Genomic DNA, 12,746 nt, shown 5'->3' with positions numbered 1-12,746 from the left:
TGTATGGCCTAATCTTCATCAAATTAATTTGTGATTTTCACTCGAGACTCAATATAAGGATTTACTTATACTTAGACTTGTTAAAGGTACATTGTACGAATTATCCTGTCGAACCCGAAGCCTGTTTTTTACTTGCTAGACCTAATGAGAGGCTTAATGGGAGACTAGTTTTCCACTACGCTTTCTAGATACACACTTGAACTTTATCATCCCAGAGTTAGAATCCTATTAAAATTGAAGCGGGTAAACCATTTCAGTAATTAACAGATTGCGTAAGAAGGAATGCCCATAGGATTCCATCAACCTACTAAGTCTAATAATGTTGGTTTACATGACGCTGTGTTCTTAATTACCTACTAATGAGCGTTGTTTTTTTTAAAGACAATTTTTCTTGTTATAAATATATTTATCTCACTTGCTTGTTTATTGTTCAGGGGATTTTTGTTTAAAGCAGTTAACACTCTAACCCCTCAGTTTGTCAACAGAGAAGTTGATCTTTTCTTCCTCGTAAATAACCATCCTGCTGCTTTAAAAAAAAAAAATCAGCTTGACCGTTAAAAGAAACATCTTAAAAATTCAACTGAAGGAATTCCAGATCACTGTTTGGGGAATAAATTGAATTGGAGTTTGATCATCAAACAACTACCCAAGTGTCTCTTGATGTGGTGCTCTGCTCTGGTGAATCTTAACGCAAACTTGTCCTCTTTGAATTAAAGCACAACCCTGACATGATCAACACTGCTAGCTCGGATGGTTAGTCTACTCTTAGTGTTGTTGCTAGATGTTTTTTTGAATGAAAACTAAAGTGTTTTTTCTGCCAGTCAGTCCATGGGGCAGAGCAGGGCAGATGTCCGTTGTAGCATGGTCTGTGCTGCAGGACCCAGATAAGGACTAGAGCAGGACCAAAGTGGAGGCAGGAGTACATGTCTGTGACATGGCACCACTACTCTGTGACTGGACCATTGAGTCATTGACCCTGGCTCTATGGGATTAAAGGCCTTTTGGATCAAAGCCAATAACACAAAACAGAAAAGCATAACAGGCTGTAACAATTCAGTGTTACCTTACGGCACTTTTCTGGATCATGGTCAATAACACGGCCATGCCTACTCTGCTAATACAAACAAACAGGCCTTAACGGTTGCGAGTATTGCCTTTCGGCACAGAAATCTGGTCACACAGTACATTCAATAACACAGGCAGCCATGTCCACCCATGATACAACCCGAGACATGATACAACAGTTGAGTGTTGCCTTACGACTCAGCGGATATCTGGTTGTGCGCCCGTGGCCCCTGCTGTGTTAGTCTCTCTGTGTGTCTCCGGTGCGACAGAGGAGAGAGATTTCCCCTATAAATCAATGGAGGGACTCTGAGTGCAGCAGAGGAAGCAATGCTGTTGGCGTAACCCTGCTACTCCACCACACTGTGACTGACATCTGTTCTGCAGTGTGAGTAGCAATGCTACCTGCTATGCAAATACTTAAAGGCACCCGTCTCTTTCTGTTTCCTCATGGATTACTCTAGTTTTTTGTTGGTTCTGCGGCGGATGGAGAAAGAAGGGCTCTCAAGTTCTGATAAGCAGCGCTCGCATTAGCAGAAGAATTAAGAGTCCGGATGGATTCGAGTCGTTTGATCGTTTAAGTGGCTTAAAAGGCCCGATAATGAAAAGTTATTGTCAATTGAATTTGTACTTTTCATAACATTGAGATGTTGAGTAAAAAAACAATCAATGTTTACTGTGTTGCTAGGCTACCTTTTGGACTTTGTGTAGAAACCTACTCTAACTTCCTCCATCCTCTTAACCATGACTCAAAAATAAAGCCCACTTGCACTGATCATAGAAATCAAGTCTGGTGGCTTCAATCAATTGGAACATCCGGCAGTGAATCGCTCCCCATCGCTGTTCTCTATAGTCGCCCCCTGGTTCTCTGGAGGGGGGCTGGGTCATATTCCTGTCTGCTCCCCAGGTGAGGGGAGGCCAGCCTGGGCTGAGACCAGCAGAGTTGTCCCCCCTCCCTCTGCCCCATCTGTTGGTTGTACTGTGCTGTCCCGAGCCCGGAGCAGGCACTTCACAGACATGGTGTTTGAATATTTGATACCGGCCTAATTAACTATGCCCTTTTACTGGAGACGATGCACTGCTATTCTCCTGAGCCGGGCCCCTGCCGGCTTCAAGGATACGCAGCCATGGTTGTTGTTTTGCTGTCAAGGAGCTCTTCCGTCTCCCGGTTGGAGCTCTGCGCCGCCTGGTTGGAGCTCTGCGCCGCCTGGTTGGAGCTCTGCGCCACCTGGTTGGAGCTCTGCGCCGCCTGGTTGGAGCTCTGCACGCGTCCTTCAAACAAAATAGCCTCCACACCCCTACTCTACTGATTCTACGGACGGTAATGTAGCCTACTCAAAAGCATCCACACACCCATCAGGGACCCGTCCCAGCTGTCTCTGGAATGCCAGCTTGTTGATCCAGCCTGCTAGGAATAGAGGAAAAACCTGGATTTGTTTTTGGTCTCCCATTTTTAGTGTTTAATAAACTCAATGGGTCTAATTCATTAAAGTTTATACCTCAACCTTCGAACTTTAGAAAATTACATTTGTGCGTCTCATTAATGAAAAGTCACTCTGAAGTGTTTTAAATGGAGGGCGCTGTTCAACTGCTGTCCATAGGAACCTTGTTTGTAGCTTTAGTCTAAGTCTGAAAATAAGAGCATGAAAAATGTTTCAGAAAGTTATACTTTGGAGGTGAAAGTTAGTTAAATTAAATCCAGACAATTCAACTGCTGTCCATAGGAACCTTGTTAGGCTAAATACTAATGCTTTTCCTGTTTATTATCTAACAAAGCAGGCCAGCTCTAGCCAGGCCCGAGGAGAATGTCAATGCTGATTGCCTCGTCCATCACTCCTACGCTATGGATAGCAACAAGATGGCACCTGGGTCCTCCTGTGTGTGATTTGCCCCCGGCTGCGGCCTGGATGTCCAGCTAAAAGTGCTAGCCCTAGATAGATGCCATCATTTTGTCGGAGTTGCAACAACTCATTGCGTCGAGTCATTCTCAATCGCCCATCCCTCCATCTCTTCCTCCCTTTTTATCTCTCCTAGTTCTCCCCAACAGGTTGCCAGGTAACAAGGCCAACACAGCCTCCACAGGGGTGTTCAGGTACTCTCAGAACATTACATTGCTTAAAGAGCAATTAATTAGCCACTTTTCAACCTCCGGATCGTTGTCTCCAGCACCAAACCAGTGTCTACATAATGTGAAGACCGAGCCTTTCTATGACGGGTGGTTAAAAACGAAAATGGGTCCTAAAACAATGCTTCTCTTTCACAGGGTAGGATTAAAAGTACAACACAGTTGATCTTAAAAGCTAGTTTCTAGCCCATGGGAGGGTATGAAAATCACTGTTTTTAAAACTTTTGATGTCATCGGGTACCTCGGGAGTGAATGTCAGTTGGCTGTTCATAGCCGAGCATTCAGACTTCGAGAGAGTCCGAGAGGGAGTTGAAAACAGCAGGTCCGGGACAAGGTAGCATGTCCGGTGAACAGGTCAGGGTTCCATAGCCTCAGCTTTGTGTTGGTAGTGTAGCAGTAGTGACATTGACTAGTTCCACAGTATGCTCTTATCGATCTGTGCTTTGCTACAGTGCTTTTGTAAAACTAGGGGACTTATGAAGTCTGAACAAAACGGGGCCCTTTTCTCTCTCTTTCTATCCCGCTCTCCCTCCCTTTCCTGTCATGTCTCTTTGGGCCACCTCATTACAGAAGACTCGGTGGGCTCCATGTTATGCTCTGTGGAGACCGGTTGGAGTTGGTCTGCCATCTCCAGGACAGGGCTGCACTCTGCCGCAGCTCAGCCATGGCTTTCCTCCTTGACCTTGGGGGAGACACTAGTGTGTCACCCTGTCCTGCCGCCACCGAGGCCGGTCCTGCCGCCACACTGCTTTATTGGCCCAGGCCACAGGAACACTCTGCCTGTCTGTACTTGCGAGTTTTGGACACTTCAGCCCACGCGCTTACTCACAAGTCTGCCTGCTTGCAAACAGACGGACTTCAGCTCACACGCTTGCAGACATTTTAGCATCCAATCATATTGGTAAATGTCAAGGGATGTGCATACGGGGGTACAGGAAATGAATAAGTGTACCCCTGAACAGCTCTGTAAACTCAGGTCTGCCTGACTTCTGTGACGGAGGTGGCTCTGCTATGTCCTCCCTCTATCCCACCTGTTATGTGGAATTAACTCTGAGAAGCCAGCCTGTCGTGGTGTTTGCCAACACGCCGGCTGCCCGTCAGAGACGAGACCCGGCAGAGCTGAGCCGCAAAAGGTCACGTGCACCCGTCCGCCCACGCCAAGGCAAATGCAGCTGAACTCCCGTCCAACTCTCCTGCTGCTGGCACCGCTGTGCCTCAGCCCACGCCGACGCAATCTCACGCTAGCTCTCATGGAAACCTGGCCGGCCTGGACACATGGAGATGGCAGACAATCTCCTGCCGCCTCACGTTAATTGAACGGGCATCAGAGGGCATTGTGAGCTAGCTACAACGTGCAATAATAACGGAGGTTGAATTTTTGCACGTCACTGACTAGACTTGAATCATTAAACCTAGCTTGTGTGTTGCACACCACTGTATCTGTACCCCTACTGTGGTGTGGGAGGGAGGGAGGGATGATTGGCTATGGCACCAGGTCTCTATGACAACGGCCCTGGCTGCTGATGGCTGTGTGGTCTGTAGGTGACAGGCAGCCTGCTCCATGTCTCCCTCCCTCCCACACTGGTTGGATGTTTTAATAAAAATCCAGACCCTGGTAACTGTTGCTATGCGACTCATGATTCCACCCTAGTGCCAGTCCATTTCATCCAAACCCCGCAAGACTCCCCTTTTTAGGGGGCGTCTCAGGGAAAGAGTGACTGAGGATCAAGCTTCCTGTGAAGAAATCTCCCTAAGATGGTATTACACGGTCATGAAGCATTTCACTGCACCTGATTTAACATCTGTTTTAACATCTGCTAATCTGTGTACGCCAAAAATAAACTTGGATTTCAATGTAGCCTGAATAAAATACATCATAGAAAACTGCTCAGAATCCTGATGCAACAATGTCCACCAGAGGGAGGCAGTGCTCTATAGGCTCAGACTGTCTGCTGCAGCTGTGCCGCCAGAGCAGCATCCCAGGCTTCACACACAAATCGGCTGTTTCTCATCTGCTACCCGCTGTCACTGGACAGCCTCATTCAGCCGTGTGTGTGTGTGTGTGTGTGGGCCCACCCTGTCAGCTCCTCTGGGGTATCGTCAGAGCCTCAGACACAGAGCCACTCTGGTGCACAATGCAGGGGGATGGAGGTACTGGGAGAGGTCGGCTGTGTGGATACGATGAGGGTCAACGGCTGGGGACTTGATGAGAGCCTGGATGAATTCTACTGTCTGGTGTAGGCCTACAGTAGATTTGTTTATTTCACTGACAACCTCTTCATTAAAGAGGAAGCATGAACTCAATCCCAGCTTTTAAATGACCTCCTCTCAAACACTGTGGTGAATGCAAAGGTACTCATTAAATTGGCGGAAAACACACACACACACACACACCTCCTACTCTGGGCCATACCGTAGTTGTGGCAGCTCGTAGGCACACTCCAAACACAACATGTCGAGAGGTAGAGTGGAGCCAAACAGTTGGGATCACTGAGTAACACGGATAAACGTTTGGCTCAATGAACACACTGCCCCCGCTCACACGTCCCCTCGTCCCTACCTCCCTCACCCATTTCCATCTCTATGCAAATTGACTGTGGCATTTCCCCTGCCGCCTGCCTCACCCCTGTAGCAGCAGAGCCTCGGTTGCTCGCCACCCGGCTTGACTGACAAGCCACAGCTTTATGACACTCGCCACCCGGGATTAGGTTGGAATGTCTCTCTGTTGACAACTGTCTGGCCCCAGGCCTCTTTGCATCGGGAGTGAGCATTGGGGCAATTATTAGGCCCCAGTGGCAAAGCCACGGTGCCCTTATTTTAGGGGGCGCCCGCCTCGTTGAGCACTGCGTTTTTAGAACACACATCCTAACTTTCCATTGTACATTATGGCCATTCAGGATTATGAGATAGATAGATAGATAGATAGATAGATAGGCATGCATATGCATTTATATATATCTGTGTGCCCTGGCCAAGCCAATTTGTCATTTTGTTTGGCCTTGGAGAAATGTGTTTTAAGGACTACTTCTCACAAAAGCCGCCATAGACATTAAAGATTAATGGCTGCGTGCAATTTTTATGATTTTCAGCTAGTTATTCTTCTCTCAAATGAGCTTTCTGTTGCGCTTTTAGTGTGTGTGTGTGTGTGTGTACTGAGTGTGGGAGAGGAGGTCTGGATTCCTATTGGAAAGACTGGAGGCAGGTTTAAACCACTTGACAGAGTTGACACGTTGCTGCTCCCAGGCCAGTAGTGCAACAGGAAGCTCTGCCACTCGTCTTCATTCTGCTAAATAGCTGTTGGCTTTTTGACTTACCTCCATGGACGTTTTCAGATTTTGAAGCAGTACAATGTCTAGCAATTAGGATATGGAAATGGGCCTGTGCCTCTGCAGAGCTGAACAGAGCCCTATGTCCCAACAGTGTCTATTTAAACTCCAGCTGTTTTTCTTAGGAACTAATCAAACACCAACCAGAAGGGTTTTTCTTAATCCTCTGTGGATGTTATTTTCTCTCGGCCAAACTCTTTTTCCAAATACTGTGTAGAATGTTCTTAGTTGAATGCATTCAGTTGTACCAAATGACTAGGTATCTCTCTTTCTCTTTACTCCGGCGTCCGATCCATGTGAAAGTCATTTTAACGTTTGCCTGTATCTTCAATGCTATTGTTTATAGGGTTATAGCTTCTGCGACCGTAATCGCTGGCTGTCGGCTGGTGTTTATGCCCAGCGGAGGATGCTAATGTAAACAGGAAGGAACCTCAACCCACACTTGTACACAGTGGCAGGCCGTCGCTATTCAAGGGGCTGGACGACTCATTCAAATCAAGTCCAATTTTATTGGTCACATACACATGGTAAGCAGATGTTATTGCGAGTGTAGCGAAATGCTTGTGTGTGATTACTCATTCATCAACTTTGTGTTCTAGCATGTGTTGTGTAGAGTGGATCGGCTAATCACTCACTGTTGCAAGGGAGGTGTGACTGCAAGTGTGTTATAATGTAAACAGCGAGGAAACGGTCTGTGTGTGGTCCGGTTTGAGCTAAGCCTTCCCAGCGATCCATCATACCCAGTCCCCATACAAGCCCAGGCCAGAAGAGCCTTGTTATGCTTTGTCTGATTTGGCTCTCGGTGCCTTCCAGATGTGTGAAATAAGGGAATGTGTTGCTACGGTTACACGTAAACAGGTTCCCTGTTTCTGAATAGTCTGATGTACCGTATTTGTTTCATATTCTAATGGATTTGCAAGCATGCTTAGTCTTATGTCTTCTAAAACACAAGTTGCCCTGATGCTTTAAGCACTTGAAATGAAGCTGGTGTCTTTAATGGTGAAACAGCCATGTCCATTTGGGATATTACAACATCAAAAAAGGTACTGCAAACAGCACCCTTTCCCCCCTCCCTGTAAGTCCTTGCATGTGCTATAGAAGGACAATATGTACTGCAAACAGCACCCTTTTCCCCCTCCCTGTAAATCCTTGCATGTGCTATAGAAGGACAATATGTACTGCAGTTGACTGTGGTGCGCCACGCTTCTCAGCTCGGCGACACAAACGACAACGGTGGGGGGGCGGTGGCACCGTTTACTGAGGATGAGTTACCACCACGCAGGTAAACCTATTCTCATTGAGAAGATCAGACCGTAACTCCCATCGGTGTTAGCATATTCTCATTAAGAAGATCAGACCGTAGGTTAAGATCCTATAGGCTGATATAGCCCATCGGAGTTAGCATATTCTCATTAAGAAGATCAGAACGTAGGTTAAGATCCTATAGGCTGATATAGCCCATCGGAGTTTGCATATTCTCATTAAGAAGATCAGACCGTAGGTTAAGATCCTATAGGCTAATATAGCCCATCGGAGTTTGCATATTCTCATTAAGAAGATCAGACCGTAGGTTAAGATCCTATAGGCTAATATAGCCCATCGGAGTTAGCATATTCTCATTAAGAAGATCAGACCGTAGGTTAAGATCCTATAGGCTAATATAGCCCATCGGAGTTAGCATATTGGCGTCCACTTGAACTGTAACCACAACCATGAACCTTTTTTCTAGTACCGCTCAGTTGATCTCCCATCCCCCCCCGTTCTACCTTAAACCCTGACCTCTAAATCTCCTCAAGTCTTGGAAGTTAACATCCGTCTGGAGGCTGTTTTAAACTGCATGGCATTCAGGATAAGAGATTCCCTCAAACCGAAGGCTTTGGGCTTGAATTCCCCAGGACCCAAGGTTAAATCCCTCATGGCTGACATTCCTACTGTTTACCTTGGGCCTATCATGTTAACAGACATAAGCCTCGGCAGTGGGTCCATGGCACATAGTTTAGAAGTTGGAGATTAGCCAAAAAGCTCATGTAGCCGGAATATAGACATGGGAGATACATTTGCTGTAGCCTATTCAGGATGTGTTCGGAAACGAGCGGTTTTGCTGGTGTCTCTGGTCACCATCACCGATGTGTCTGCACTCTTGACTGTTTACACTAAACCTCAGTGGGAAAGGTACTAATGCTGCTAGCTTCGCATTCAGACTCACACACTTATACAGCGGGGAGTTCTTTTGTATTTATGAATTATTCAGTTGCCTGCCAACATCCAGAAGCAACACACAATGAAGAGGCCTCTCGGTTCAAGAGGACTAGGGCTTTGTTTTTCATTACATCTTTATTGATCAGGGGGGAGTCAGCATTCTTTGTTGTCAGTCAGTTCTGCTGAGTTGTGAAGACTCTGTCATCCCCACTGATCCAGACCTATTTCTTCTTCTGTAGTTGAATTTTCCCATAGCAATTATTTATTTCTCCAGCCTTCTTTTCTCCAGCCTTTTGATTAGAATTTGAGGAAGTTCCACGTGCTGAGATGTGACCTATGTGGGTATGGTAATGGCGTCTATTCCCAATAGGTTGACACACTATATTGAGAAAGGTCCTAGCCGACATACAGCAGCACATTCTGTGGACAACATCGTCCCAGAAGAAGTGGAGGCAATTAAAAAAGTTGGAGAACTTCTCCTGCTCTTCTAAGGGAGATTTCGACCTTCAAATTAAATCCCAAGCTCAAGAAACATTGGGAAACGGCGTCATCAGAGTGTCTACTGTAGGCCTAAAGCCTATCCATCCTGACTCCAGCAGGTTACATGAAGCCTCGATGAAGTGGCCATGTCACACATTCCGACATCTGTCTGCTGTGTTGAACAACAGATCTAAATATCCTTCATCCGCCTCAGCATCATAGTCAAGGTTACTATAATGCCATAACTCCCTGGCCGGCAGCACGGAAGAGTTCGAGTTTCTGTTAACACTTACTTTAGATTTCATAAACATGGGCCTAAGTAATTCTGAGTGTGAGGAACAATCTCTTGACCTGCTGTTCGATGTACATACCACTTAGCCTAAATGTGCTATGTGCTAACAGTATTGATCTGCTTGTCATGAGTTGGCATAAACTGTCGCTTTATGACAGGTGTCATAACATTATGTAACATTATGCCCCCTCCCCCCCATGTCCCACTGTGATACTGTAATGTTATGCCCCCATGTCCCACTGCGATGCTGTAATGTTATGCCCCCATGTCCCACTGTGATGCTGTAATGTTATGTCCCCCATGTCCCACTGCGATGCTGTAATGTTATGCCCCCATGTCCCACTGCGATGCTGTAATGTCATGCCCCCATGTCCCACTGCGATACTGTAATGTTATGCCCCACTGTGATACTGTAATGTTATGCCCCCATGTCCCACTGCGATGCTGTAATGTTATGTCCCACTGTGATACTGTAATGTTATGCCCCCCATGTCCCACTGCGATGCTGTAATGTCATGCCCCCATGTCCCACTGCGATACTGTAATGTTATGCCCCCATGTCCCACTGCGATACTGTAATGTTATGCCCCCATGTCCCACTGCGATGCTGTAATGTTATGCCCCCATGTCCCACTGCGATGCTGTAATGTCATGCCCCCATGTCCCACTGCGATGCTGTAATGTCATGCCCCCCATGTCCCACTGCGATACTGTAATGTTATGCCCCCATGTCCCACTGCGATGCTGTAATGTTATGCCCCCATGTCCCACTGTGATACTGTAATGTTATGCCCCCATGTCCCACTGCGATGCTGTAATGTTATGTCCCACTGTGATACTGTAATGTTATGCCCCCCATGTCCCACGGCGATGCTGTAATGTTATGCCCCCATGTCCCACTGCGATGCTGTAATGTCATGCCCCCATGTCCCACTGTGATACTGTAATGTTATGCCCCCATGTCCCACTGCGATGCTGTAATGTTATGCCCCCATGTCCCACTGTGATACTGTAATGTTATGCCCCCATGTCCCACTGCGATGCTGTAATGTTATGCCCCCATGTCCCACTGTGATACTGTAATGTTATGTCCCCCCATGTCCCACTATGATACTGTAACGTTATGTCCCCCCATGTCCCACTGTGATACTGTAACATTATGTCCCCCCATGTCCCACTGTGATACTGTAACATTATGTCCCACTGTGATACTGTAACATTCTGCCCCCATGTCCCACTGTGATACTGTAACATTCTGCCCCCATGTCCCGCTGTGATACTGTAACATTCTGCCCCCCATGTCCCACTGTGATACTGTAACATTCAGCCCTCCCATGTCCCACTGTGATACTGTAACATTCAGCCCTCAATGTCCCACTGCGATACTGTTATATTATGCCCCCCCATGTCCCACTGCGATACTGTAACATTATGCCCCCAGTCCCACTGTGATGTGATACTGTAACATTCTGCCCCCATGTCCCACTGTGATACTGTAACATTCTGCCCCCATGTCCCACTGCGATACTGTAACATTATGCCCCCCCATGTCCCACAATGATACTGTAACATTATTGCCCCCCATGTCCCACTGCGATACTGTAACATTATGCCCCCCAAAAAAAAAAAAAGTTACCTGACACGGACCAGCTGATCTGGACATTTCTGGCAAATTGTAAATAGCTCTCTAAGGTATGTAATGACTGACATGACAAGAAGAACTGCTGATGCACTACCCAATTTAGAAATGTCACCTTGTGCATTCTACTATCGCAGGTTTCAAGAGTATGTTGAAAGTCCGACTGAGTTCCAAAAAAAAAAGAAAAGGGCCCCACCGTTTGGGAACCACTGTGTTAAGAGACCATGTCAAAGCAGCTGATTACAGTGGTAAGTCAGGGAGAAGCAGACAGGACAGGAGGGGGCTGGTCTGGGGGATTGCACATGTCACCCCATTGAGCTTCCTCATAACTGCAGTTTTGGACGACCGGTGGAACTCATTCCTCCCCAGGGGGTTAGGGAGCCGGATTCCACAGTGACTCGTCGTTCCGGGGGGCGTGGCCTATCCTGAGGCATGGCAGACAGCTGCTCTGCCTGGCAGGGACCACAGCGGTGACATCACGCCCTGGGATAATTTAAAGAGGGCCGATGAGCTGGGGAGCGAGCTCGTAGTGGACAGACCAGCATCAACAGGGCACCGTGAGGGTTGCATTAGTGTTTTCAAGAGCTCCAGAGAGAAGAGTTGAATTCCCCCGGCCACTACGTACAACAACCTGCTCCCTGAGCCGACCCACCCCTGATTACCCCTCTGGGATATGACCTACCAGCCCCTGTTCTTGCAATGCTGAGGCATTGCCCCATACCCCTTTTTGCATCTTCCGGATCCCGAAAGAAGATGCCCAAGGCCTCAGGGAAAGAGAAGGCCCCCCTGGCAACACCGGAGAGCCAGGCCCTGGACATAGTGGCAGACCCAAAGGTGGTGGTCAAGGTGGCTAAGGAGCCACCACTGCCCCCGCAGAAAGTGCTCCGGCTCTTCAGCATCAACATCATCACTCAGGGGCTGCCCTTCTGTCGCAGACGGGTGAGTGCTGCCGGGCTTGGGCCCAAGGTGTGTTAAGGCGGGTTGGGGTAGGCCAGATGCTTACAGACATGAGCAAGGAATCTCGCCTGTCACCCACATAAAATGTCAAGGGGTCATTCCGCACCCTGTTGGCTCATCTGTGAGACGGGACTGACGAAAGCACAACTGTCTGCGGACTAGTGCAACTGTGATTCTGTTTTAGCGTCAAGGTCTCTAACCCGTTTCCTCGCTTCTGTTGAATTGCACGTTGTCAGTTTCTCAGTGTTGTTGTGTTTGTAGTTAATCAAGGTGACAGTTTTTGTCTCCATCTGACAGAGGTTGTTTGTTTTTCCTCTGTTTGTTTCTGCTCTGGTGACTTTTTTTATTTTGTTTTTGAAATGTTCAACAAGAGTCTTGTTTCTTCCCTGGGTTGTATATTGTCAAAGTGAAACACAGTGGAGGCAGTCTCAAAAATAGTTCTGACCTCTGACCCACAAGCCTTCTCAACGTGGATATAAACACTGTATAAACACTGTACCTACTACATCTCTCCCCTCTTCAGTCAACAAACAGTCATTTGTTACCTGTACTGTTGTCTTGTCTTGTTTCATTAAATCAAGATGGAAAGATAAAAGCGATAGTCAGTGTTGGCACTTGTCCTTGACCGTAAATGCAGTGACAGGTTTTATTCTTGACAAAGCGTTT

General features: G+C 47.2%; 1 protein-coding gene across 6 annotated transcripts in view; it reads left to right on the top strand.

Annotated features, from left to right (window-relative positions):
• The window catches only part of LOC112262381 (F-box/WD repeat-containing protein 7), a 199,343-nt gene that overhangs the window by 94,517 nt on the left and 92,080 nt on the right, over nt 1-12,746 (top strand). For 2 of the 6 annotated variants that reach the window (XM_042329686.1, XM_042329685.1), the window contains exon 1: nt 11,555-12,062. The exons of 3 other annotated variants lie outside the window; for them this stretch is intronic. In XM_042329686.1, coding sequence (XP_042185620.1) covers nt 11,823-12,062 — 240 coding nt within the window. In that variant the 5' untranslated portion in view covers nt 11,555-11,822. Of the gene's footprint in view, nt 1-11,552; nt 12,090-12,746 lie in introns of those variants that run through there. One more of the 6 variants, XM_042329684.1, reaches the window with a different exon arrangement.

Source organism: Oncorhynchus tshawytscha, linkage group LG11 (genome assembly GCF_018296145.1).
Source record: "Oncorhynchus tshawytscha isolate Ot180627B linkage group LG11, Otsh_v2.0, whole genome shotgun sequence".
Classification (NCBI taxonomy): Eukaryota; Metazoa; Chordata; class Actinopteri; order Salmoniformes; family Salmonidae; genus Oncorhynchus; species Oncorhynchus tshawytscha.
The sequence above is the reverse complement of the archived record's forward strand: the minus strand, read 5'-3'. Positions and strand labels throughout refer to the sequence as shown.